The following is a 26,902-nucleotide window of genomic DNA, read 5'->3' as shown; positions in this document are numbered from 1 at the left end:
TATGGTGAATCTACCTAAACCAAGTTTGAACTTATATATGTCATCAATAAGACAACTAACATCGTATGTCCTGGACATGATGTACCAATAACTCATGACCAATGGAGTATTCCTGCCAAGAATGTTTAACCTGAATATAATTATGAGGAAACAATCAGACAAATATAAATTGCAATAAGTTCTGCAAAACAGCTGTCTGAGACTTTTAAAAAAGGTCAGTATCATGGAAGAAAAGTTGGGAGAACAGTTGTAGATTAAAGGAAACTAAAGAGATATAAAAATTAAAAAGAATTAAACAGATATAAAGGACATAGGAATAATTGAGGATATATGAATATGATGTGAGCTATTGCCTTTATTCTTAGGATATATAAGTATTAGGAGGAAAGTGACATGATCTCTGCAAGTAACTCAGAGGTTAGTAAAAATAATATACAATATGTGGATGTATATAAAAAAATAGAAAAATAAGTGAACCAGAAACAAAGAGGTTTCATCCCTGGGCTCCAATTCCCTTGAACTTAGATGATCACTGACACAATCACCCTTAATAAATCTCCATTTCCTATGAGTCCATTATGACTATGTCACCTGTTATAACTTCCTCTTTAAACATGTCAATACCACCAACTGGTTATTGTCATGTCTTGCTAAACAGAAAGCATCTTTAATTCATCACATGTTAATTCAACTGATATACTGTGTTTTACTTTTCTAAGAAAACACTTCTTGCCAAGTTTGTGTGATGAGATCACTGTCATTCCTTGAAAAGAAAATTTCTGTCATTCTGCACAACCTTCAGTAACATCTCAGCTATGTTCAGAAAAATGAATGAAGTTCATCACACAATCAAGGAAGAGAGAGGGCACTCCACACTGAATAAATAGCAAATAGACAGAAATTAGCACCGCAAATTGAAGGAATAAACAGTACCAGTTCAGTTCAGTCGCTCAGTCGTGTCTGACTCTTTGCGACCCCATGAATCGCAGCACGCCAGGCCTCCCTGTCCATCACCAACTCCCGGAGTTCACTCAGACTCACGTCCATCGAGTCAGTGATGCCATCCAGCCATCTCATCCTCTGTCGTCCTCTTCTCCTCCTGCCCCCAATCCCTCCCAGCATTAGAGTCTTTTCCAATGAGTCAACTCTTCGCATGAAGTGGCCAAAGTACTGGAGTTTCAGCTTTATCATCATTCCTTCCAAAGAAATCCCAGGGCTGATCTCCTTCAGAATGGACTGGTTGGATCTCCTTGCAGTCCAAGGGACTCTCAAGAGTCTTCTCCAACACCACAGTTCAAAAGCATCAATTCTTCGGCGCTCAGCCTTCTTCACAGTCCAACTCTCACATCCATACTTGACCACAGGAAAAACCATAGCCTTGACTAGACGGACCTTTGTTGGCAAAGTAATGTCTCTGCTTTTCGATATGCTATCTAGGTTGGTCATAACCTTCCTTACAAGGAGTAAGCATCTTTTAATTTCATGGCTGCAATCACCATCTGCAGTGATTTTGGAGCCCCAAAAAATAGTCTGACACTGTTTCCCCATCTATTTCCCATGAAGTGATGGGACCGGATGCCATGATCTTCATTTTCTGAATGTTGAGCTTTAAGCCAACTTTTTCACTCTCCACTTATTAATAAAAAGTAAATACTGGAGAATAGTGTACAACGCCATAGTATGTCAGACTAAAGCTTTAATTTTCCCATCTCAAGCCACTGGGTCAAGAAATCAGTAGGTCTTAATCAGGTTTTTGTTGTTATTGTTGTTTTTAAATAAAGTGAAACAGAACAGAACAGTAAATAGTGCTTACCCTTCCTACCTGTGATGCACTCTGTTTCGTTAAACTTTTGTTCATGTTATATACGTTTGTTTACATGTGTGTGCTGGGTCACAAATGTAAAATCTATTTCTTTTGGCGAGTCATGGTCAAAATTAGATTTGAAAGCCACTATTCCTTTAGACAACAGAGACTTACAAAAAGGTCTCAAAGAGAGTGTACAGTAAAATTTGTATTTATAAAATCATGCAGGCAGTAATATAAAGCAGTTTTTTCTAACTGCTGGGAGCCTCAAATTCAATTTAGCTACTCTCCACCAGTTTTGTTGTCTTTTTTTTTTTTTTTAAGTGGAACAGAGCAGAGTTAAAAAGAAAGCAAAATGCATCAGAAGCAGCAATTAACATTTTTGGTTTTTCTTTTCTTTTTGGCATTTACACACACACAAGTTCTGTCACAATGTACAATAAATTTCTTAATTTTTACTTAAATTAGAAAATTTTCAAAGCCATTAGAGTTATTAGTTGGCAGAGAAAGAGACAGGGGACAGGGAAAAATTAATGATTTCTCCAACAGGACAAAAGAGAAAATGAGGGTTTGAAGCCACAGGAGATTAAAAAAAAAAGAATGTTAGATTCTAAAGCAATTTAGGAAATAGAAAAGAACCATCACAGGAGATGATTACACTGGAGTGGAGAAAGAAGAAAAAGGCAAATTAACTGAAATTTTTTTTTAAAGTTTTAAAAAGTAGAAAAAGACAGCATTCTATAATTCTACACATCTACAAGAGAATGCTCAGGCTCCTTACCATTGCATTTACAACATATGTCTGCTAGCTTTTATATTTCAATTTTTCTTCCACTGTACTCACAGACTCTGCTCCCTAAGCAAATAATACCATTTCCATGAGAGTTAATACTAATTTAATAAAATATACTATTTCTCCTCAGGACTTTGTATGATTTCTGACTCTACAATGTTAAATATTGTATTATCAAAGTACATAGAATAGGTCCCTAAAAAACAGTAGCAAAATGAAATGATTAAGTATTGTAAATACTATTCACTTGTATAATTATTTCAAAAAAGGATTCATGACGAAAATATTCTAAGGGTACTATTCATATATTCTAATACTAACTAAAGGATACAGTCCCCTGTAAGTGTTTTTTATTCCTGAATTCCATGAATAGTTAATTTATGTAATGATTAAAAAAGCAAACATAAACCACACCATTAAGGAGTCTTTAATCACAGGCAATGACAAACGTAGAGAATTCTACAGGATTCCAAAGAACTAATGAAGATTTAAATTTAATTTCCCTTACCATCACCTTACCATGGTGTAAAAAAGCAAGTAAAAATACATACAGGAACAATTGCACTATAGATACCTGGATTAGTTTTCTTAGGTAGAAACTAAAAGGCAGTGAATTATTCCTAGACTCTTATACAATCACTATTTAACATAGTAATTAGGAATTTCCCCTAAATCCATGCTTAGGCAGTTACCCTAAAGCTCACTGTTATTGGTTAACAACCGAGCTCACTGCATATATATATGCGATGGTGACCTTATCGTCACTCAAGTGAGATAATGTGTGGAATAATTTCTACACAATTTGCTCCTCAATAAATGAGTGAGGAAACTAACCATTATTTACTTTAAAAAACAAAACCAAAAACCAACCACCTCCTTTTCAAAGAAGATAAAACTTTACAAAAAGAAAAAAAAAAAAAAAGCCTATTATTGCTTCCCATTTAAATATAAATAGGTATTTATTTAAATACCCCCAGTGCCTAAAACAGAGGTATCAAAACTCCTTTCTCTAAGATAATCTTCCAAAATACATAAATATACACATGTATGCACCTAGACATATTCAAATATCTATAGACATATAAACTGAACTATTTAAACACTATTCACCATGTCTTTTAGAGGGCTGTTAGTCAATTGATTATCCCTCCCAAAATAAGTTCATTTTTCAGTTGAAACAATTTTTCTGAAGTGGTAAGTAAAAGCAAAAAAACAGAATAAGACAGATGGTACTACAGTGGTTAAAAGTATAGACCTGGGGATTACAAGCTTGCATCTGAGTCATTTGGTAGTTCTGTGACCTGAGAAAGTTGCCTAAAACTCTCCTTACCTCAATTTCCTCGTATGTGAAAGTGTTAGCTACAGTTATATTTGGGAGGATGAAAATACACACAGAAATATCTCATTGTATTGTTCATTACTTTGTTGTCCTTTGCAAATAATTGTGCTTTTGTACATATTGAAGGTTTGTGGTAACCCTCCAAGGAGCAAATCTATCAGCACCATCTTTCCAATAGCATTTGCTCAATTTATGTCTCTGCATCATGTTTGGTAATTCTCACAATATTTCAACTTTTTCATTATTATTTTATTTGTTACGGTGAAACTTGCTCAGTGATCTTTGATGTTACTACTTTGCCTCACTGAAGGTTCAGTTAACATTTAATTTCTTTTTAGCAATAAAATTTTTTAGCAACAAAATATTTAACCAAAAATATCTTTAATTTAAAAAGTATGTGCTTTTTTCAGACATAATGCTACAGTACACTGCAACTATAATTTTAACATGAATATATAGAAATTAATAGAATTTTTAAAATTCACATGATTTGCTTTATTGCTGTATTCACTTTGTTGTGGTGGTCTGGAATGAAACTCATATTATCATATCTCCCTTTCATATATATGTTACATATTTATATAAAAATTTAATAGGAACTACCTTTGGCAATAAAAAAAAAGTGACATTTTTCTTTGTATTTTCCAATAGTCCCCATTTTCTACAGTAAGTATGTATTAATCATACTAGGGGACAAGGGCTTTCCTGGTGGATCAGACGGTAAAGAACCTGTCTGCATTACAGGAGACCCATGTTCAATCCCTGGGTCGGGAAGATCCCCTGGGAGAAGGAAATGGCAACCCATTCCAGTATTCTTGCCTGGAGAATCCCATGGATGGAGCAATCTGGCAGAGTATTGTCCATGGGTTGCAAAGAGTTGCACACAACTGAGTGACTAACAACAACAGCAACGACAAGAGAAAAGGGGACAAAGTGATTTTAAGAAACTACATGGAAAACACAATGTCCAAAATACAATCAAAAATCACCCATCACAGTGAGAACAACAACAAAAATCACTACTTGAATGAAAAATAGACAATCAACAGAGCCAATACTGATATGAATTAGATGTTAGAATTATCCGACAAAGATTGTAAAGCAGCTATCATAAAAATTCTCCGTCAATTACAAATTCTCTTAAAACAGGCAAAATTCAAGCCAACAAATAGAAATGATTTTAAAAACTGAACCAAATGGCAATTACAGAATTGAAAACTACAATAAGAAAGAAAACTAAAAACTCTTTAGATGCACTCAACAGTGGGAATTACAGGGGACAGAATTGATGAATTTGAGGACAGATCAACAGAATTTACCCAATCTGAACAACAGAAAAAAAAAAAAAAGAAAAATCATTGAAAACAACAAGGTCTCATAGACAGATAGGACAATAATGAAAAGACCTAGATCCATTCATTAGCATCCCATGAAGAGAAGAGAAAGAGAAAAGAATATTCAACAAACGGCTGAAAACTTCCAAATCTGGAGAAAGGTGTAAATCTATGGGTTAAACTGAGCAAACCACAGGCAGGTAAACCCACAGATATTACAACTTGACACACGTATCTGAAAACAAAGGAAACTCTTGAAAACAACTACAGAGAAAGGATGCAGGGCACACAAACTCAAATGATAGCTTTCTCATCTGAAACCACATAGGTCAAAGAAAGTAACAAAAAAATTTTCAAGCACTGAAAAAAGAACTCTCAACCATGAATTTTGTATCTGACAAAATTATCTTTCAGGAACTAAGGGAAAACAGACATAGCAGGCAAATGAAAAACTAAAAGAATCTGTCATTTGCAGACATATCCTTCAAGTGGTTAAAAAAGTTCTTCAACTGATAAAACAGGACTCTTGGCACATGAAGAAAGAAGAAAGGACAATGGGAAAAGCACAAATAAGGGTAAATAGACTCAACAGACTACCATTCCTCTCAAGAAGTTTTAAAATCATAATAAATGGATGAAATAAAAACTACATAGGCATAACATACTGGAGTTCATAAAAAACTGGAATTCAAAGTTAAAAACCTGTTTATTAAAAGATATCATCAACAAAGTAAAAAAGCAAACTCTCAGAACAAAAGAAAATATTTGCAAACCAGTTATCCGAAAAGGGACTGATAATCAGAATATATAAAGAATTCCCAAAACTCAACCGAAGAAACCTGATTAAAAAATGGGCAAAGGACTGATATTTCTCCAAAGAAAATATACAAATGGACAGTAAGTACATGAGAAGATGCTCCATATCACTATTCAGTAGAAAAATGCATATCAAAACACAATGAGAAACCATTTCACACCAATCAGAATAGCTATTATCCAAAAAGAAAAATTAAAAACAGAAAATACAAGTGATGGCGAGAATATGGCTCAATTAGAACCCTCAGACATGGCTACCATTAAAAACGGCCTAGCTACTACTGAAAGTGGAAGTTGCTCAGTCATGTCCAACTTTCCGTGACTCCATTAACTATACAGTCCATGGAATTCTCCAGGCCAGAATACTGGAGTGGGCAGCCATTCCCTTTCTCCAGGGGATCTCCCCAACCCAGGTATTGAACTGGGGTCTCCTGCATTGCAGGTGGATTCTTTACCAACTGAGCTATCAGGGATAGTATAATGCCTCAAAAGACAACATATCAAAAGATACAGAATATGCAAGGCCAAAAAGGTGTTAAGAGAGAAAATGATAGCATTAAATGCTTACTTTGGGAAACAAGAAAAGTCCCAAATCAGTAACCTTAAACTCCTCAAGAAACTTAAAAAAAAAAAAAAAAGAGCAAAAAAAAAAACCCCAAAGCACATATTGCCAAAATAAAATAAATATAACTTATATAACCATTTAAAAGTGAATTCATAATTTTAAATCTCCAAAAGAAATAATAAATCCCAGGCTGAAATGTTTTCACTGAAAATTCTACCAAATATTAATACCAATATGTCAAAAACTCTTCCAAAGAGCAGAAGAGGGAACATGTCCTTACCCCATTCTACGAGGCCAGTATTACTCAAATAATGAAGCAAGACAAAGATATCACAAGAAAACTAGAGAAGAATTCCTCTCATTAAGACGAAAATTCTCAACATACCAACAACCTGAGTTCAGCAATGCTTAGCATACACCATACAGTAATGAGATTTATTCCAGGCACACAAGGCTGGTTCAATATTTAAAAAAAAAAAAAAAAAAGTCAGTATAATCCACCACATCAACGTGCTAAAGAAAAAAATCATATAATCACATAAATTGACTCAGAAAAAATTTGAAAATATCCAACACCCACTCATGGTTAATAACTCACAGTAAACTAGGAAGAGAGGCAATCTACCTCAACTTGATAATGAGTATCTATCCACTCTTCTCAAAAGAGTCTACTACATTTAACATCATATTTGATGGCTTTCCACCTAAGACAAAGGACAAAGCAAGGATGTCTGCTCTTACCACTCTCATTCAACAGTACAGAATTTCTAGTCACTGTATATACAAGAAATAACATAAAAATCAGAAAGAGAAAACTCCCTATTTGCACTTGACATGACTGTCTATGTAGAAAATCCTATGGAATCTGTAAAAAGTCTCTTAGAACTAAAAGATAAGTTTAGCAAGGTCAACGGTGCAAGACCAACATACATAAATCAATCCACATTTCTATATGCTAACAATAAACATGTGGAAACTTAACAGTAATATTAACAGAATTGCTTCAAAGAAAACAAAAAAATTAATTACAAATTAAACAGGTATAATATAGGATTGCATGCACGCTAAGTTGCTTCAGTCATGTTCTACTATGTACAAACCTACGGACTGTAGCCTGACAGGCTTCTCTGTCCATAGGACTCTCCAGGCAAGAGTACTGGAGTGGGATGTCATGCCCTCCTCCAAGGGATCTTTCTGAACCAGGGATCAAACCCATGTCTCTTACATCTCCTGCATTGACAGGTGGGTTCTTTACCACTAGTTCCACCTGAGAAGCCTATTAATACAGGATTGATATACTATTAACTACAAAATGCTGATTAAAGGGAAAAAGAACTAAATAAATGGAGACATACCATGTCAATAAAGATGTCAACTCTTCCAAAACTGATCTAAAGGTTTAATGCAATTTCTATGAAAATTTCAACAAAGTTTTTGTAGACATGAACAAGCCTGTTCTAAAATTTGTATGTAAAGACACAAGTCTTAGAATAGCTAAAACCAAACTGAAAGGTGAGAAGAATCACTTTACCCAATATTAAGGCCAATCATCAAAAAAGCAGGAGAGTTTCAGAAAAACATCTACTTCTGCTTTACTGACTATGCCAAATCCTTTGACTGTGTGGATCACAACAAACTACAGAAAAGTTCTTAAAGAGATGGCAATACCAGACCACCTTACCTGCCTCTGTATGCAAGTCAAGAAGCAACAGTTAGAACAGGACATGGAACAATGGACTGGTTCCAAATTGGGAAAGGAGTACATCAAGGCTATATACTGTCACCTTGCGTATTTAACTTATATGCAAAGTACATCATGCGAAATGCCAGACTGAATGAAGCACAAGCTGAAACCAAGATTGCTGGAAGAAATATCAATAACCTCAGATATGCAGATGACACCACCCTTATGGCAGAAAGTGAAGAGTATTTAAAGAACCTCTTGATGAAAGTGAAAGAGTGAAAACGCTGACTTAAAACTCAACATTCAAAAAATTAAGATCATGGCATCCAGTCCCATCTCTTCATGGCAAACAGATGGGGAAACAATGGAAACAGTAACGTAATTTATTTTCGTGGGCTCCAAAATCACTGCAGATAGTAACTGCAGCCATGAAATTAAAAGATGCTTGCTCCTAATCTTCAGAAAGAAGAATGGACCCAGAGGAATCAAGCTGCCTGACTTCAGACTATACTACAAAGCTACAGTCATCAAGACAGTATGGTACTGGCACAAAGACAGAAATATAGATCAATGGAACAAAATAGAAAGCCCAGAGATAAATCCACACACCTATGGACACCTTATCTTTGACAAAGGAGGCAAGAATATACAATGGATAAAAGACAATCTCTTTAACAACTGGTGCTGGGAAAACTGGTCAACCACCTGTAAAAGAATGAAACTAGATCACTTTCTAACACCATCCACAAAAATAAACTCAAAATGGATTAAAGATCTAAAGTAAGACCAGAAACTATAAAACTCCTAGTAGAAAACATAGGCAGAACACTCTCTGACATAGATTACAGCAGGATCCTCTATGACCCACCTCCTAGAGTAATGGAAATAAAAATGCAAAAATAAACAGTTGGGACCTAATTAAACTTAAAAGCTTTTGCACAAGAAAGGAAAACCATAAGCAAGTGAAAAGACAGCCTTCAGAATGGGAGACAATAGCAAATGAAGCAACTGACAAAGAATTAATCTCAAAAATATACAAGCAGCTCATGCAGCTCAATACTAGGAAAATAAACGACCCAATCAAAAAATAGGCCAAAGAACTAAACAGACATTTCTCCAAAGAAGACACACAGATGGCTAACAAACACATGAAAAGATTCTCAACATCACTCATTATCAAAGAAATGCAAATCAAAACCACAATGAGGTACCGTCTCACACCAGTCAAAATGGCTGCTATCAAAAAGTCTACAAACAATAAATGCTGGAAAGGGTGCAGAGAAAAGGAAACCCTCCTACACTGCTGGTGGGAACGCAAACTAGTACAGCCACTATGGAGAACAGTGTGGAGATTCCTTAAAAAACTGGAAATAGAACTGCTTTGTGACCCAGCAACCCCACTGCTGGGCATACACACCGAGGAAACCAGAACTGAAAGAGACACGTGTACCCCAATGTTCATCGCAGCACTGTGTACAATAGCCAGGACATGGAAGCAACCCAGATGTCCATCAGCAGATGAATGGATAAGAAAGCTGTGGTACATATACACAATGGAATATTACTCAGCTATCAAAAAGAATGCATTTGAATCAATTCTAATGAGATGGATGAAACTGGAGCCTATTATACAGAGTGAAGTCAGAAAGACAAACACCAATACAGTATATTCACACACACACACACACACACATATATATATATATGGAATTTAGAAAGAAGGTAAAAATGACCCTATATGTGAGACAGCAAAAGAGACACAGATGTAAAGAACAGACTTTTGGACTCTGTGGGAGAAGGCAAGGGTGGGATGATTTGAGAGAATAGCATTGAAACCTATAGTATATTACCATATGGGAAATAGATCACCAGTCCAAGTTCAATGATGAAACAGGGCACTCAAAGCCAGTGTACTAGGACAACCCTGAGCAATGGGATGGGGACGGATGTGGGAGGGGGGTTCAGGATGGGGGGCACATGTACACCCATGGCTGGTTCATGTCAATGTATGGCAAAAACCACTACAATATTGTAAAGCAATTAGCCTCCAATTAAAATAAACAAATTTTGAAAAAAAAAAAAATACGCTTGCTCCTTGGAAGAAAAGCTATGACAAAACGAAACAGCATATTAAAAAGCAGAAACAACTTTGCCCACAAAGGTCTGTCTAGTCAAGGCTATGGTTTTTCCAGTAGTCATGTATGGATGTGAGATATGGACCATAAAGAAAGCTGAGCGCCAAAAAACTGATGCTTTTGATACATGTTGTTGGAGAAGATTCTTGAAAGTCCCTTGGACTGCAAGGAAATCCAACCAGTCCATCCTAAAGGAAATCAGTCCTGAATATTCATTGGAAGGACTGATGCTGAAGCTGAAGCTCCAATACTGATGCAAAGAACTGACTCACTTGAAAAGACTCTGATGCTTGGAAAGACTGAAGGCAGGAGAAGGGGACAACAGAAGATCAGATGGTTGGATGGCATCAGCCACTCAACGAACATAGTTGAGCAAGCTCCGGGAGTTGGTGATGGCCAGGGAAGCCTCGCATGCTGCAATCCATGGGGTCACAAAAAGTCGAACACAAATGAGTGACTGAACTGAACTGAAGCAAAAGTATGAACATCAATTTAAACCATATCTTTCATGAAAAAAAAAGAAACCAAAATGGATCATGAACTTAACTATAAAACATAAAACTATAAAACTTTTGGAAACGATCAAAGGAGAAAATCTATGAGGCCCAGGCTAGGAGTTCTTAGACTTGCCTCCAGAAGTGCAACCTTAAAGAAAAATATTAATAAATTAAGTTTCATTAAAATTAAAAACTTTTGCTCTGTGAAAGACCTTGTCAAAAAGAGAAAAGACAAACTACAAAATAAGAGAAAATATTCCCAAACCACATATCAGATAAAGGACTAATATTTAGAATACATAAAAAACTCTGAAAACTCCATAACAATCCTATTGGAAAAGGGGCAAAAGATTAACAGACATTCCACCCAGGAAGATAAACAGATGACGAATTAGCACCTAAAAAGATTTTCAGTATCAATCACTAGGGAAAATGCATATCAAAACCACAATAGAATATCACTAGGCATCTATGTGAACACCTTAAATTAAAAACTGTGAGTAGTGAGGATACAGGGAATCAACATCACTCATGTACCGCTGGTGAGAATGTAAAATGACACAGCTACTCTAGAAAAGAGACTGGCAGTTTCTTATAAAAGTCAATATGCAATTACCACACAATCCAGTAGTTGCACTCTTGGACATTATTCTAAAACAAAAAAACTTATGTTCACACAAAAACAAACACAAACGTTCACAGCAGTTTTTTTCTCTTAACAGTCAAAACCAGAAATACCCAAATGTTTTGTGATGAGTTAATGATTTAAAAACTGTACTACATTCATATCACAGAATACTACTCAGCGACAAAAAGGAACTATTGGAAGTACTGACACAAGCAACAACTTGGATAAATTTTGAGGAAATTGTGTTCAGTGGTAATTGCTATCCCAAAAAATTACATACTACACAATTCCATTTATATAATCTTTTGGAAATGACAAAATGAAGAATAGATTAATAGTTGCCAGGAGTTAGAAATGAAGAAAGGCGGGTTTGGTTATAAAAGGAAAACACGAGGGGTCCTGGTGGTAATGAAACTGTTCTAAATCTTTACTTTGGTGATGAGTTCCAGAAAAACATCTATTTCTGCTTTATTGACTATGCCAAAGCCTTTGACTGTGGATCACAATAAACTGTGGAAAATTCTGAAAGAGATGGGCATACCAGACCATCTGACCTGCCTCTTGAGAAACCTGTATGCAGGTCAGGAAGCAACAGTTAGAACTGGACATGGGACAACAGACTGGTTCCAAATAGGAAAAGGAGTATGTCATGGTTGTATATTGTCACCCTGCTTATTTAACTTATATGCAGAGTACATCATGAGAAATGCTGGGCTGGAGGAAGCACAAGCTGGAATCAAGATTGCTGGGAGAAATATCAATAACCTCAGATAGGCAGATGATACCACCCTTATGGCAGAAAGCGAAGAAAAACTAAAGAGTCTCTTGAAAGTGAAAGAGAAGAGTGAAAAAGTTGGCTTAAAACTCAACATTCAGAAAACTAAGATCATGGCATCTGGTCCCACCACTTCATGGCAGATAGATGGGGAAATAATGGAAACAGTGGCTGACTTTATTTTTGGAGGGCTCCAAAATCACTGCAGATGGTGACTGCAGCCATGAAATTAAAAGATGCTTACTCCTAGGAAAGAAAGTTACAACCAACCTAGACAGCATATTAAAAAGCAGAGATATTACTTTACCAACAAAGGTCCGTCTAGTCAAGGCTATGGTTTTCCAGTGGTCATGTATGGATGTGAGAGTTGGACTGTGAAGAAAGCTGAGTGCCAAAGAATTGATGCTTTTGAACTGTGGTGTTGGAGAAGACTCTTGAGAGTCCCTTGGACTGCAAGGAGATCCAACCAGTCCATCCTAAAAGATATCAGTCCTGAGTGTTCACTGGAAGGACTGATGCTGAAGCTGAAACTCCAGTACTTTGGCCATCTCATGCGAAGAGCTGACTCATTTGAAAAGACCCTGATGCTGGGAAAGATTGAGGGCAGGAGGAGAAGGGGACGACAGAGGATGAGATGGCTGGATGGCATCACTGACTCGATGGACCTGAGTCTGAGTGAACTCCGGGAGCTGGTGATGGACAGGGAGGCCTGGTGTGCTGCGGTTCATGGAGTCACAAAGAGTCAGTCGGACATGACTGAACAACCGAACTGAACACATGCAATGAAACTGTATAGATTTAAATGCATACCATAGACACACACTGTACACAGAACTGGTGAAATCTGAGTAAGATAAGTGAACTCCATCAATTCAAACTGATTCCTAGTTGTGATACCACCAGATGCTGCCATTGAGGAAAAATGGGTGAAGGAAACATCTCTGCATTATTTCTTTCAACTAAATATGAATCTACAATTACCTCAAAATAAGTTTACTTTGAAAAATCTGAGAGATAAGTCAATATTTAGGTAGATAGACATGGATGAAAGAAAAATATGGTTCTATTATACATGTATCTTAACTGTGAACAATTACTAACTACAAAGACTTTATAAAGAATTGGTCTTTCCCTTAGCTAGAGACAGATAAAATAGAAAGGAATATGACAAGTAACAATGTTACAGTGTTCACAGAGTGAATACAGAAAATCTATTGGAATAATGTTTCACTCACAGATATCATACAGCTACCACCCATGGTTAAACATGGATCTTTTTGCACTATAATAATCAGACATGCATTTAAATGTTTCCCATCTTTCAATACAACTATAGCCAAAAGAGGAAATATAAGTCACTAAATCACAAAGAAGCTAGTTTTTCCTTCGTACAGTGAAAAAAAGACAATAAAACAATGAAGGCCGTTTCTCAAGCAGTAAATGTGCATTTAATCTGCTGCAAAATTATCCAAAGCCATTTTTAAAGATGCAGGATTTTTAAAGACACAGGATTACCCAGTCTATCAGTCAGTTCACGATGCCATAACAAAATTCCATATACTAGGTGGCTTAAATAACACAGTTGTTTTACTTTTTCACAGTTCTGCAGACTAAATCCAAGATTAAGGCGTCAACAGTTCGGGCTCGGTGGGGAAAGAATCTGCCTGCAATGCAGGAGACAGAAGAGGCATGAATTTGGTTCCCAGGTCAGGAAGATCCCCTAGGGAAGGAAATGGCAACCCACTCCAGTATTCTTGTCCAGGAAACCCCTGGCAGGCTGCAGTCCATGGGTTTGCAAAGAGTCGGACACAAGTGAAAGACTACAAACAACACAACAGATAGAGTCGGTTTCTCGTGAGGCATCGCTCCCTGACTTACAGATGGCCACTTTCTCACTGTGAACTCAAACGGCCTTTTTTCTGCACATGTGCACTCCTTGTCTCCTCCTCTTCTAAGAACACCAGTCCTAGTGAATTATGGACCCACCTTATGATCTCATTTAACCTCAATTATCACCTTAAATGTCCTAACTCTACAGTCACACTGGAGGTTCGGGCTTCAATCTATGAATTTTGGAGAGATATAATTCAGTCCATTATACCCAGTGATTAGTCAGTTCTGGAGTATATTAAGTTTTGTGTGGGTATACTTCTATCTGTGTATATTATATGTACTGGAATGGGTAAGACAAAGGAACAAGCGTAGCATCTGCATTGGAAATCCAATTCTATTAGTTTTCTCAACAATAAAAAAGTGGATAATATCTATTCCTTCTACATAATTATGAAAATTAAATGAGATAGCCTATGTAAAGTACCTAGAATATAGTAAATGATTACTCAGTAATGGGCCTCTGCCTTTCCACTTCCTTCCCCACACACAAAAAATTTTTAAACATTTTATTACTCAAATATAAACACATTTGAAACATCATGGGAAATGGATTCCCAACCACTACCTAGATGTGTGACCTCGAGTCACTCTACTGGAGTCTGTTTTTACACTGGGCAATGACAGTTTCCTCTATCACTAAAATGCTATTTATCTATGCGTATCACTGTCCTGATTACACAGTAGTTCTCTCTTATCCTCAGGGGATACATTCCAAGATTCACAGGCATGCCTGAAACCTTGAATTAGTATCGAATCCCATACACATTCTGTTTTTCCCATATACAGATATCCATGATAAAATTTATTTATACATTAGACAGAGTAAGAGATTAACAATAATAATAAAATAGAAAATTATAACAATATACTGTAATAAAGTCATGTGAATGTAGTCTCTTTCACAATGTCTTATTGTACAACATAACACCTTTTGCATTTCAACTAAACCCTATCACACACTGATGGTATATTTTGCAGTTTAAGGTGCAACAGCAAAACTATCATGGATTTCTTTTCCTTCCCAATTTCAGACAGAAGATTCACTCCTACCACAGATCATAATCGCAGCATATGATTTCTTTTGCTCCCTATTAAGAAGAAAACTTTCAGCTTCTTCTGATATATCCCAATTGCCAAATCACTACTCTTGCGCTTTGGGGGCATTATTAAGTAAAATAAGGCTTACTTGACACAAAACTGTGATACTGCAAGAGTTCTGATCTGAACTCCAAGAAACAACTACTATGTGAAGGCAGGATACACTGGATATGATTACAGAGGTATGATTCACGTCTGGGCAGGATGGAGTAAGATTTCATCACACTGCTCTGAAAAGTGTCAGTTCAGTTCAGTTGCTCAGTCACATCCGACTCTTTGTGACCCCACGGACTGCAGCACTCCAGGCTTCCCTGTCCATCACCAACTCCCGGAGTTTATTCAAACTCATGTCCATTGAGTCAGTGATGCCATCCAACCATCTCATCCTCTGTCGTCCCCTCCTCTTCCCGCCTTCAATATTTCCCAGCATCAGGGTCTTTTCCAATTAGTCAGTTCTTTGAATCACGTGGCCAAAGTATTGGAGTTTCAGCTTCAACATCAGTACTTCCAATGAATATTCACAACGGATTTCCTTTAGGATAGACTGGTTGGATCTCCTTGCAATCCAAAGGACTCTCAAGAGTCTTCTCCAACTCCACGGTTCAAAAGCATCAATTCTTCAGTGCTCAGCTTTCTTTACAGTCCAACTCTCACATCCATATATGACCACTGGAAAAACCGTAGCTTTCACTAGACATACCTTTGTTGGCAAAGTAATGTCTCCGCTTTTTAATATGCTGTCTAGGTTGGTCATAACTTTCCTTCCAAGGAGTAAGAGTCTTTTAATTTCATGGCTGCAGTCACCATCTGCAGTGATTTTGGAGCCCAAAAAAATAAAGTCTGACCCTGTTTCCCCATCTGTTTGCCATGAAGTCATGGGACTGGATGCCGTGATCTTAGTTTTCTGAATGTTGAGCTTTAAGCCAACTTTTCACTCTCCTCTTTCACTTTCATCAAGAGGCTCTTTAGTTCTTCTTTACTTTCTGCCATAAGGGTGGTATCATCTGCATATCTGAGGTTATTGATATTTCTCCCAGCAATCTTGATTCCAGCTTGTGCTTCTTCCAGCCCAGCATTTCTCGTGATGTACTCTGCATATAAGTTAAATAAACAAGGTGACAATATATAGCCTTGACATACTCCTTTTCCTATTTGGAACCAGTCTGTTGTTCCATGTCCAGTTCTAACTGTTGCTTCCTGACCTGCATACAGGTTTCTCAAGAGGCAGGTCAGGTGGTCTGGTATTCCCATCTCTTTCAGAATTTTCCACAGTTTATTGTGATCCACAGTCAAAGGCTTTGGCATAGTCAATAAAAAAGAAAAAATGTTTTTTCTGGTTGCTTTTTTGATGATCCAGCAGATGTTGGCAATTTGATCTCTGTTTCCTCTGCCTTTTCTAAAACCAGCTTGAACAATTGGAAGTTCATGGTTCACGTATTGCTGAAGCCTGGCTTGGAGAATTTTGAGCACTACTTCACTAGCATGTGAGATGAGTGTGACCTGTGTAGTAGTTTTAATATTCTTTGGCATTGCCTTTCTTTGGGATTGGAATGAAAACTGACCCTTTTCAGTCCTGTGGCCACTGCTGAGTTTTCCAAATTTGCTGGCATATTGAGTGCAGCACTTTCACAGCATTATCTTTCAGGATTTGGAATAGCTCAACTGGAATTCCATCACCTCCACTAGCTTTTGTTTGTAGGGATGCTTTCTAAGGCCCACTTGACTTCACATTCCAGGACGTCTGGCTCTAGATGAGTGATCACACCATTGTGGTTATCTGGGTCATGAAGATTTTTTTTGTACAGTTCTTCTGTGTATTCTTGCCACCTCTTTTCAAAATGTTCTGCTTCTGTTAGGTCCATACCATTTCTGTCCTTTAATTGTGCCCATCTTTGCATGAAATGTTCCCTTGGTATCTCTAATTTTCTTGACGAGATCTCTAGTCTTTCCCATTCTATCGTTTTCCTCTATTTCTTTGCATTGATCACTGAGGAAGGCTTTCTTATCTCTCCGTGCTGTTCTTTGGAACTCTGCATTCAAATGGGTATATCTTTCCTTTCCTCCTTTGCTTTTTGCTTCTCTTCTTTTCACAGCTATTTGTAAGGCCTCCTCAGACAGCTGTTTTGCTTTTTTTCATTTCTTTTTTTGGGGAATGGCCTTGCTCCCTGTCCCTGTACAATGAAAAGTGTACACTTCTTCCAACTATGACTTGCCTATATTTGGACATTTTCATTTAGTATTTTGGGACTATGATCAACCGAGAGTAACTGAGATGGTGGAAAATGAAGCCGTGGATAAGGAGAGACTAGTTTAACATCATAGGTTTTTGTTGTTTAGTCACTAAGACGTGTCTGACTCTTTCAACTCCACGGACTGTAGCCCACCAGGCTCCTCTGTTCATGGGATTTCTCAGGCAAGAATACTGGAGTGGGTTGTCATTTCCTTCTCCAGGGAATCTTCGTGACCCAGGGATCGAATCCATGTCAACTGCACTGGCAAGCAGATTCTTTACCACTGAGCCACCAGGCAAGTCCCATAATGTCATATACTGATGCTACAAAAGCTACTCAAATTTTCTATAAAACTTAAGAGAATTAGTATAAAACTTCAAAATCACTCTTTAATTCTTCCAAAACTATCCTCTTAATATGAAAAATACATTTGAACGATGTGTCAATAGGTTAATTTTATCCTCTTTCTATATCATTAATGCCTTATTGTCCAGCTAGACTATACATTCTTTTATATTTCTGTCCCCCATAATGTTCATTGTTTCACTCACAAAATCATGTAATCACTGAAATACCTATAAGGCTTATCCAAATCCCACTGATGTGGTTAGACATAGGGAAAAGATATTTGTAAATGTTACCTGATAACTATTTTTTATTTAGCCCACAACAGAAATATACTCCAGGTGATTTCAAGATAACACACCTATACATATACATATATTTGCATATTCAAGCAATGAGCCATAAACAACATCCATATTCAGCATTTGTGGTTTAAAATTAACATCATGGTGGTCAGATACAAAATATATTGTTGGGATAACTGGACCATTTGTTGAAAGACAATTTGCCATGTAGACCCTAAGAAAAAAAACTTAAAAGTACTTGCCCTTTCTCGTATGCCTCCCCTAATTACTAGCACTCTAATATTATCTAATATTTACTTGTAGATGAATAACACATGCAGTAGGCAGTTACTCTTGACACCCCCAAGAAACCAACCAAGAGTAACTGAGATGGTGGAAAATCAAGCCGTGGATAAGAAGGGACGAATTTAACATCATATACTGTTGATGCTGCTGGTGCCCGTGTATAGCCCACTCCCACTCTACATGTAGACAGTCGCATGATTAGCACTGGCCACTGGAACACTAGCAAACATGAAGAACACAGAGCTTTGGCATGGTCCATCTTGTCCTTCAGGAACACTCCCTATGGAACCCATCTGCCATGCTGTGAAGAAGTTCAAGCTAACGGAATGAAGAGTACAGGCAGGGGGTGGGCTATTGGGACATGGACACACACACACATGTCCAGCTGAAGTACCAGATCTACAAGTTAAAAAGCTACCTTGGACATTACAGCCAACAGGTGACACATGGAGCAGTCCCCATCAAGTCTTGCCCAAATTTTAGAATTAAGAGCAAATAAACGTTTTAGCAACCAAGTTCTGGAGCAAAGCAATACACAACTACAACACCAGTAAATCAATAAGGGCAGTTCCTATTAGGTAGTAGGCAACCAAAAAATGTCAGCAGTAATAGTGGTTACTGTCAATAACAAAAATTCTATCAACCTGCCCCCACTAAGGTATTCTTTGGAGTATCTGAGCTGCTCTTAAAGGCAATCTTTCATTTCTGTAACAGCTAGTAAACAGGGAACGAAGCAAATGAAAGACCTCTTCATTTTCCCCTTCTTCCTAAATTACCCCTGTTGGATTTTTGTGTTGTTTTGTCTCTGTCAATAATGCTTGCCTGGTTTCCTGAAAGTGACTAATCTATGACCCAGACTAATTCAAGCCTTTAGCAGTGCTCTCAGAGAAGGCACCCCACTCCAGTACTCTTGCCTGGAAAATCCCATGGACAGAGGAGCCTGGTAGGCACAGTCCATGGGGTCGCGAAGAGTCAGACACGACTGAGCGACTTCACCTTCACTTTTCACTTTCATGCATTGGAGAAGGAAATGGCAACCCACTCCAGTGTTCTTGCCTGGAGAATCCCAGGGACGGGGGAGCCTGGTGGGCTGCTGTCTACGGGGTCGCACAGAGTCGGACACGACTGAAGTGACTTAGCAGCAGCAGCAGCAGCAGCAGCAGCGCTCTGTATTCTCAGTTACTGTAGGCACCCCCTTCAACCTACTCCACACCACAGGTAAATAATTATGAGTTCTTGGAAGAAAAGCTATGACCAACCTAGACAGCATATTAAAAAGCAGAGACATTACTTTGCCAACAAAGGTCCTCTAGTCAAAGCTATGGTTTTTTCAGTGGTCATGTATGGATGTGAGAGTTGGACTATAAAGAAAGCTGAGCTGAAAAATTGATGCTTTTGAACTGTGGTGTTGGAGAAGACTCTTGAGAGTCTCTTGGACTGCAAGGAGATCCAACCAGTCCATCCTAAAGGAGATCAGTCCTGAATATTCAATGGAAGGACTGATGCTGAAGCTGAAACTCCAACACTCTGGCCACCTGATTCGAAGACCTGACTCTAAAAAGACCCTGATGCTGGGAAAGATTGAAGGTAGGAGAAGGGGACGACAGAGGATGAGTTGGTTGGATAGCATCACCGACTCGATGGACGTGAGTTTGAGCAAGCTCCGGGAGCTGGTGATAGACAGGGAAGTCTCGCATACTGCAGTCCATGAGGTCAGTTGCAAAGAGGCGGACATGACTGAGCAATTGAACTGAGGACAGACACTTTACTAAAGATCAAAAAATTATACTCATTAATTTGTAATTCTTTTTTACCTGACAGAATTATTAGGCAAAGGTCAAAGGAATCAATTACTGAAAACATACCTGCTATTTTTCCTCTAAAAACTTACTGATCATAATTATGTAAGTCTTATTATTTTAACTCCCATGACCATGTGCTCATACTTTACTCATGATATTTTTCTTCAGCTACTGAAGTTACTTAATTTTCTGAAAGTGAAAGTTGCTCAATAGTGTCCAACTCTTTGCGACCCCATGGCATATACAGTCCAGGGAATTCTCCAGGCCAGAACACTGGAGTGGGTAGCCTTTCCTTTCTCCAGTGGATCTTCCCAACCCAGGAATCCAACCAGGGTCTCCTGCACTGCAGGCAAATTCTTTACCAACTGAGCTATGAGGGAAGCCCATTTAACTTTCTACTAGATCAAAAACTCTCTTGGAAGAGAGACTCATGAAGAAAAGGAATATCTTACTCATTGCTGTATCTCTTAAATTAAGCCCCTACTACACTGCTCTCCTACTTATACAAATATCTGGTCATGTTCAGGTTCTATGGTCACTATGTCCATACCTAATCTCTGCAATTCTCACTCCCGCTTTTATTAAGAAATGACTCACCCAGAGTTATAATGCAGTGACAAAATTAATGCACACTACATGTCTTAGTACTAACATTTAACAATTATTTGACTTAAGAATGATTTATATTTTTGTAGAAACAGTACGATTTCTAAGGAAATGAAAAGTATTATTTACATTCCTTATTTCTTTTTTCTTCAACCTTCAGGCTTGAGAAAACTTGCATCTTAGATCTTAGGTCCAGGGTAAGATCTAGTTAGCCAGACGCCACACAAATAATATCAAGGGTGAAGCAGGCCTGGTGGAGACCACAGTTAACTATAGAGCTCAGAACTTCAGTGGGGCAATCACTACTCAGCTACAGAAAACTATTCTCCAGCACTAGCAGCAACCAGGTAAAGCCAAGTCTCAAGTGATGCTAGAAATCAAGACTTCTTAAACATGAAGTTTTGCTATTTTTAAAAGTGGCAACTAATCCACTCAATGCTCCAAATACACTAACAACAAGCATTATGTATCTCTCAACTGGATTCAGCCCAAGAAGCTCCTGCTACTGCAGGCTCATAGTTTAAAATCTCTATACATAATAGAAGGTGGACTAAAGGAACCACACTACTTTACTGTCACCCCTCACCTCTGAGGAAGAAAGGAAGAAAAGAGGACCACAAAAAAAAAGCTCCATTATAGTAAACGAAGTATCAGTGAACTTTTCTCTCTTGGGGGGAAAAAAAAATTATTAGCTGTTTTAGATACAGGACATTTTCTACATAAAAAATGTATGCAGAGAATATTTTTCTTTTAAAATTTTTTTCCTAAATTTTGCAAAAAAAAGAGTATTCAAATAAATGTAATAGGTACAATTATACAAACTTAAACTTCTGGCCTTAACCAAATGAATGCAAATGCTCAGTAATAAACATGAGACTAATGATTCACCATGTACACAGAGAAACAAGATACAAATAATAGTGTTATTATATTTGCACTGGTGTATCTACATATTGTCACTTGATTCTTTTGTGACCAACAGCACTGAACAACCTGGACACATGGTTGAAACTCTGATTCAGGAACCCTAGTCTATCTAACAAACCACTGTGAACTCGAACCTCCTTAATATAAATAATAACTAAATATTATTTAGTTATTTAGTTATTTTAGTCACAATAACTAAAGTGACCAGTCACTGGTAATCATATATTAATTTAGCCAAAAAAATTTCTTCAATACTTTCATGAAAGATTTTACATTATTTAACAAAGTCTCTAAGGCTTTTCCCTTTATTTAAAATTAGGAATTTATAGAAAACATTTGAATTCCATCTCTAAACGTGCTTCACCTGCTGAAAGCCTTTAAATTAAAATTTTGATATAATTAATCATGGTAGACAGGCCCTTGGAATTCAAAACATTCTCTCAAATAGCTATTAGCATGGGAGTTCCTATAGAATTAGTAAGCAATTTAATGATAAAATTATATATTATTTGAGCTAATTTATTGAGCACTTACTACGTATCAGATACTGTGCTGAATACATTCAGGGATTTCTCATTAACCTTAAAAAGTATCATATGAGGGAGATACCATTATTACCCCATTTTACAGATGGGGAAACTGACCTTTGCAAGATCACACAGCTAGTAAGTAGCAGAGTCAGGATTCCAACCCAAATCTTGTCTAACTTCAGAATTTGCACACTTAACCCCTACACTGTATTGACTCCAGTAAGTCTGGATTGATATCTAAGATAAAAAAAGAGAGGGAAATTTGTACTTCTTGGTGGCAACTTTTAAAAACTATACTGAAACAGACGATACTTTTTAGAACATGAACAATTCTCATATACACAGTTACACAAATAATATTTTTACTCCCAAACCCAAATGATGAAGATCTTACAGTGGACTTCTGACAAGTATAATTTTTCTTAGGTTCTCACTTATATTTATTAAAAATTTAATTGGAACACTGTTTTCTGTTCATTTCTGCGGTGAACCTAAAACTGCTCTACCAAATAAATTCTATTTTTAAAAAACCTTAGAACTGCAACACACTAAATATGCCTAGTTCAATTTAGTTAAGAACTGGCATAAGACTGTATTCTTTCATTATGAAAAGATGAACTTTATCATAACCACAGGGCCCTTAATACTTAAGTAGTTTTGAAAAAAAGGCTTAAAGATGTGTAAACAGTGCTGTAAATTTTGAATTTTTAATACTTTCAGAACACCTTCAGAGAAGTCTGCAATATGTAGATAAGAAATGATAAGCTGAAATTAAATTAGACAAAAAATTGAACTCATGATGAACAATATAAAAGGAATAAAACTCCCCTGTTCCATGGCTGACGTAAGATTAACTTTACTTTTCCATCAAAAGATGTATGTAGCCTTAAGTAAAAAATGTCTTAATTTGTTAAGTCCTTTCTAAATCTTCTAAAGAAGCTTATCCAAAAAAAAGAAAAGAAAAAAACACACACAGACACGAAAAACACCTTCAACTGTCTTAGAGTGATTGTCAACACAGGAATCAAATCTTTCTTCCTCTGATACTTCACCAAAGTTGTCAAAATTCTAAAGGACAATTAAGACAGATATGAGGGATCTATAAAACAAGTTTTGCCTACTGCCCATCAACATGTTCCTCTAAGGATCCAAACCTAAGTTCACTTACGAAGAGAACAAGGAGGAAGGTACTATATATATATAAAAGTCATTTGTCCTGTATATTCTGCAGAAGATTGTCAAAATTAATTTTCAAATAGAATACTGTATTTGCCACCAACAAAAGGTGTTGAAGGGAAGCACAATATTAATTTTAGTTCGTTTCAATACTGTACTTACAAAGTTTCAACTTACAGAAGAATTATAGTAGCATATTAGTAAATGGGAATTCTACTGCACATGTTAAATATTGTTGGCGTACAGGCCCTTAACCACACCAGTAATTAACAGAACTTTCCTTTCTCGCTGACCCACGTTCTCAAAAGCAATCCAAAGACTTTTCTGCATCGCAATGCTTTCAACAGCCAGAAGCCAGGAATTGCAGTGTAACAAAAACAAAGCAATCCGACTAAGGCATGTTTCAAACAATACTAGCACGATACTCACTCAAATATTCAAAGCTTCTCACTAATCGTCTAGCTTCAACAGGGAATGCAACCAGGTTAATACAGACTACGACTGCCTCGGTAGCTGCAAGCTCAGCTGAATCCCAGGACGCCACCTCAATCTGCAAGGGACAGAACCATATCCGGTTGTCCCTGGATACACATTTTCCCATGCTTCCCATCTTGAAAACTTTACATCTTCCCAGAGGAGCAATAAATACACCAAGACGCCAGGGAGTGTGCCTGTAGGGAAGATGAGTGATCAAATTAAATCCGTACGCACGGAACCTTGAGCTTCAAAACTTTTTCTGAACCAGTCACAGCGGAAAGCACTACGAGTCACAGCTGAAAGCACTACCAGTCACAGCTGAAAAGAACTAGACCTGTTTTTCCTTTTTCTTTCCGAGGAGTCAGCTTCCCCCAAAACGCCGGTCTTGACTTACTGGTTAGTCGGAGGAGCGGTCAGCGGGATGGCCACCTCTTCCTCCTCGTATTCTGGTCCATCCAGAGAGTCACCTTCGTCCACTGTTCCCAGGCCAGCGCCCAAAGTGGGCAACTGAGGAGGAGGCGGCGGCAGAGGAGGGAATCCGCCGCCGGCCCCGAAGGTCTCAGTAGGCAACGAAGTGGTCCCCTTGGCGAAAGCCATCTCCCCGCCGGCTCCGGCGGCGGCGGCGGCGACACCAGCCACGCCGGCGGCAGCGCCTCCGGCTGACAGTCCGACTCCCCCCGGGGTCCCCGCCACAGACCCAGGTCCCAGGAAGCCTGACCCCAGAGCGGCTCCGCCACCTAGAGTCGCGGCCACGCCGGCCTCCGCCAGCCCAGGAAAGGGGGCGGCGGCGGCCACGGGCAGGGCCGCGGGGATCTTCACCCGACACACCGCCGGGTAGGCACCCGAGGCCGCGGCCGCGCCGCCTCCCGCTGCCCCGGCGGTGACCGGGCCGCCCTCCTCACCGCCGGCCTCGGCCGCCATCATGTTGAAGCCCGCTCTACGCGGCCCTACCCTGCCCGCCCGGGAGCCCCCAGGGGCCACCAGGCCCGGGCTCCGAGCCGCCCCACCCAGGCGCGTCCCCTCTTCAGCTCCCCGGGCGGAGGAAACAACAACAAAAGGAGAAAACCCGCCGCCGCCGCGCCCCCTCTCCGGGCCACAGCCCAGGATCGGGAGCTCCCCGGGTTACGGGAAGAGAAGTGGGCAAAAAACCCCAACGCCTGCACAAACGCCGCCCAAACCTTCACCTTCCACACCCACACTCGCGCGCACTCACACACACACACACACACACATGCACAGAAGCGAAAAACTTCCTGGCTGCACTAAAGAGGAAGGGAAGCGAGGTGGGGGGGAAAGCGGCTTGAGGCGGCTGCTGCTCCCTCAGCCGCCGCCGCCGCCACCGCTTCTTCACCACCCCAGTTCCGGCCACCCCCACCGCAACCACCGCCGGTGCCGCTGCAGGGGCTGGGGCCACTGCGGCCGCCTCATCCTCCACCGGGCTGAGGCGGGAGGGGTGGGGAGAAAAAGAGGAAGGGGGGCGGGGTAGCGGGGAAATCAACCTAAAGGCTCCCAACCTGGAGCGCTAAAGTGACAACGACGAGAGAAAGGAAGGCGGGGCACGGGAGGAGGGGCGGAGGGAAGGAAGGGAGGGAAAGGAGGGGCGAGAGGGCAGCTTCTGCGCAGGCGCACTCCCAGCGCGGAGGCGGCGGGTAGGGGTGGCGGGTGGCGCGCTGGGCCTGGAGGAGGGAAAGGAAGAATCTGGAGGGAAGGAAGCGGCGGGGACACGCGGTGTGCGGCCGCGCTCGCCGTCCCGAGCCGAGGGGAGCGCGTGGAGGCGCGGCCGAGCTCGCCGTCCCGAGCCGGTGGGGAAGCGCGTGGCGGCAAAGCCGCCTCGCCGGTCGGTGTGGCCGGTGGCGCGCGCCTGCCTGACTGGGCTTTGTCTGAGAGGCGGGTTAGGCGGCGGAGGGGAGGAGTGGGTCTCCAGCACGCGGCCGCTCAGCGCGGTACAAACCTGTGAGCGACGAGGAGGGGTTATTGAAGAGGGAAGAGAGAGGGAAAGAGAAAGGAAGATGCGGCAAAGCCAGTTCCTCGCTTCCTGACCTGTAGAGCCGACGCTGTGGCCGGCGGCGCAGAAACCCGACGGCCGAGGCCTGCGGGCGTTGGCGGTTGGAGGGATACCTGCCTGGAGGTCCGAGAGAGTCCTGTTAGTGTTTCCGTTCTCTTTTCATTATATAAATGACTATATGACTATTTCAAGCTAAAAAAAATAATAAAAAATTTTAAAATAGATTCTAAGATTCATGCGAAGAGTTGACTCATTGGAAAAGACCCTGATGCTGGGAGGGATTGGGGGCAGGAGGAGAAGGGGACGACAGAGGGTGAGATGGCTGGATGGCATCATCGGCTCGGTGGACATGAGTTTCGGTGAACTCCGGGAGTTGGTGATGGACAGGGAGGCCTGGCGTGCTGCAGTTCATGGAGTCGCAAAGAATCGGACACGACTTCAGCAACTGAACTGAAGACTCAAAACGAAATGGATAACTGGTGAGACATATGGGGAGGGCTAAGAATTTTAGTAGAAGCAGTGGTTGTGAGTCGGATTTCTGTCACTGTACGCATTTTGTTGTCTTCTCCGACTCTCCCTGTATTCTTTTTTTCTTTCTTTTCCCTTTCTTTCACACCCACATACACTACCTTTGCCACTGCAAGCCTGTTGTGTATAATAAGGTGAGAGGAGAGGTCCCCAGACAACGCTAATCAATGCACTTTTTTTGCACAAAACACGGCAGGGCACACTCCACGGTACACTTATGAATGTACAGAGCAGTTTCAACCAGCAAATGTCAAGAAGGAGCCAACGTGTCAGCTACAATTATGTATCCTCAAAAATAATAAACTGAAATTTCACCCTTTACAT

General features: G+C 39.5%; 1 protein-coding gene across 1 annotated transcript in view; it reads right to left on the bottom strand.

The window, feature by feature from the left end:
* RASA1 (RAS p21 protein activator 1) overlaps window positions 1-25,568 on the bottom strand; it is a 109,853-nt gene extending 84,285 nt beyond the window's left edge. The window contains 1 exon segment of the mRNA NM_174449.2: window positions 24,440-25,568. Within this exon segment, the coding sequence (NP_776874.1) occupies window positions 24,440-24,969 (530 nt within the window). The 5' untranslated portion in view covers window positions 24,970-25,568.
* Between the last annotated feature and the right edge of the window lie 1,334 nt (window positions 25,569-26,902).

The sequence above is a fragment of the Bos taurus genome, chromosome 7 (genome assembly GCF_002263795.3).
Source record: "Bos taurus isolate L1 Dominette 01449 registration number 42190680 breed Hereford chromosome 7, ARS-UCD2.0, whole genome shotgun sequence".
Lineage (NCBI taxonomy): Eukaryota > Metazoa > Chordata > Mammalia > Artiodactyla > Bovidae > Bos > Bos taurus.
This window is presented reverse-complemented; position numbering and strand designations above follow the sequence as displayed.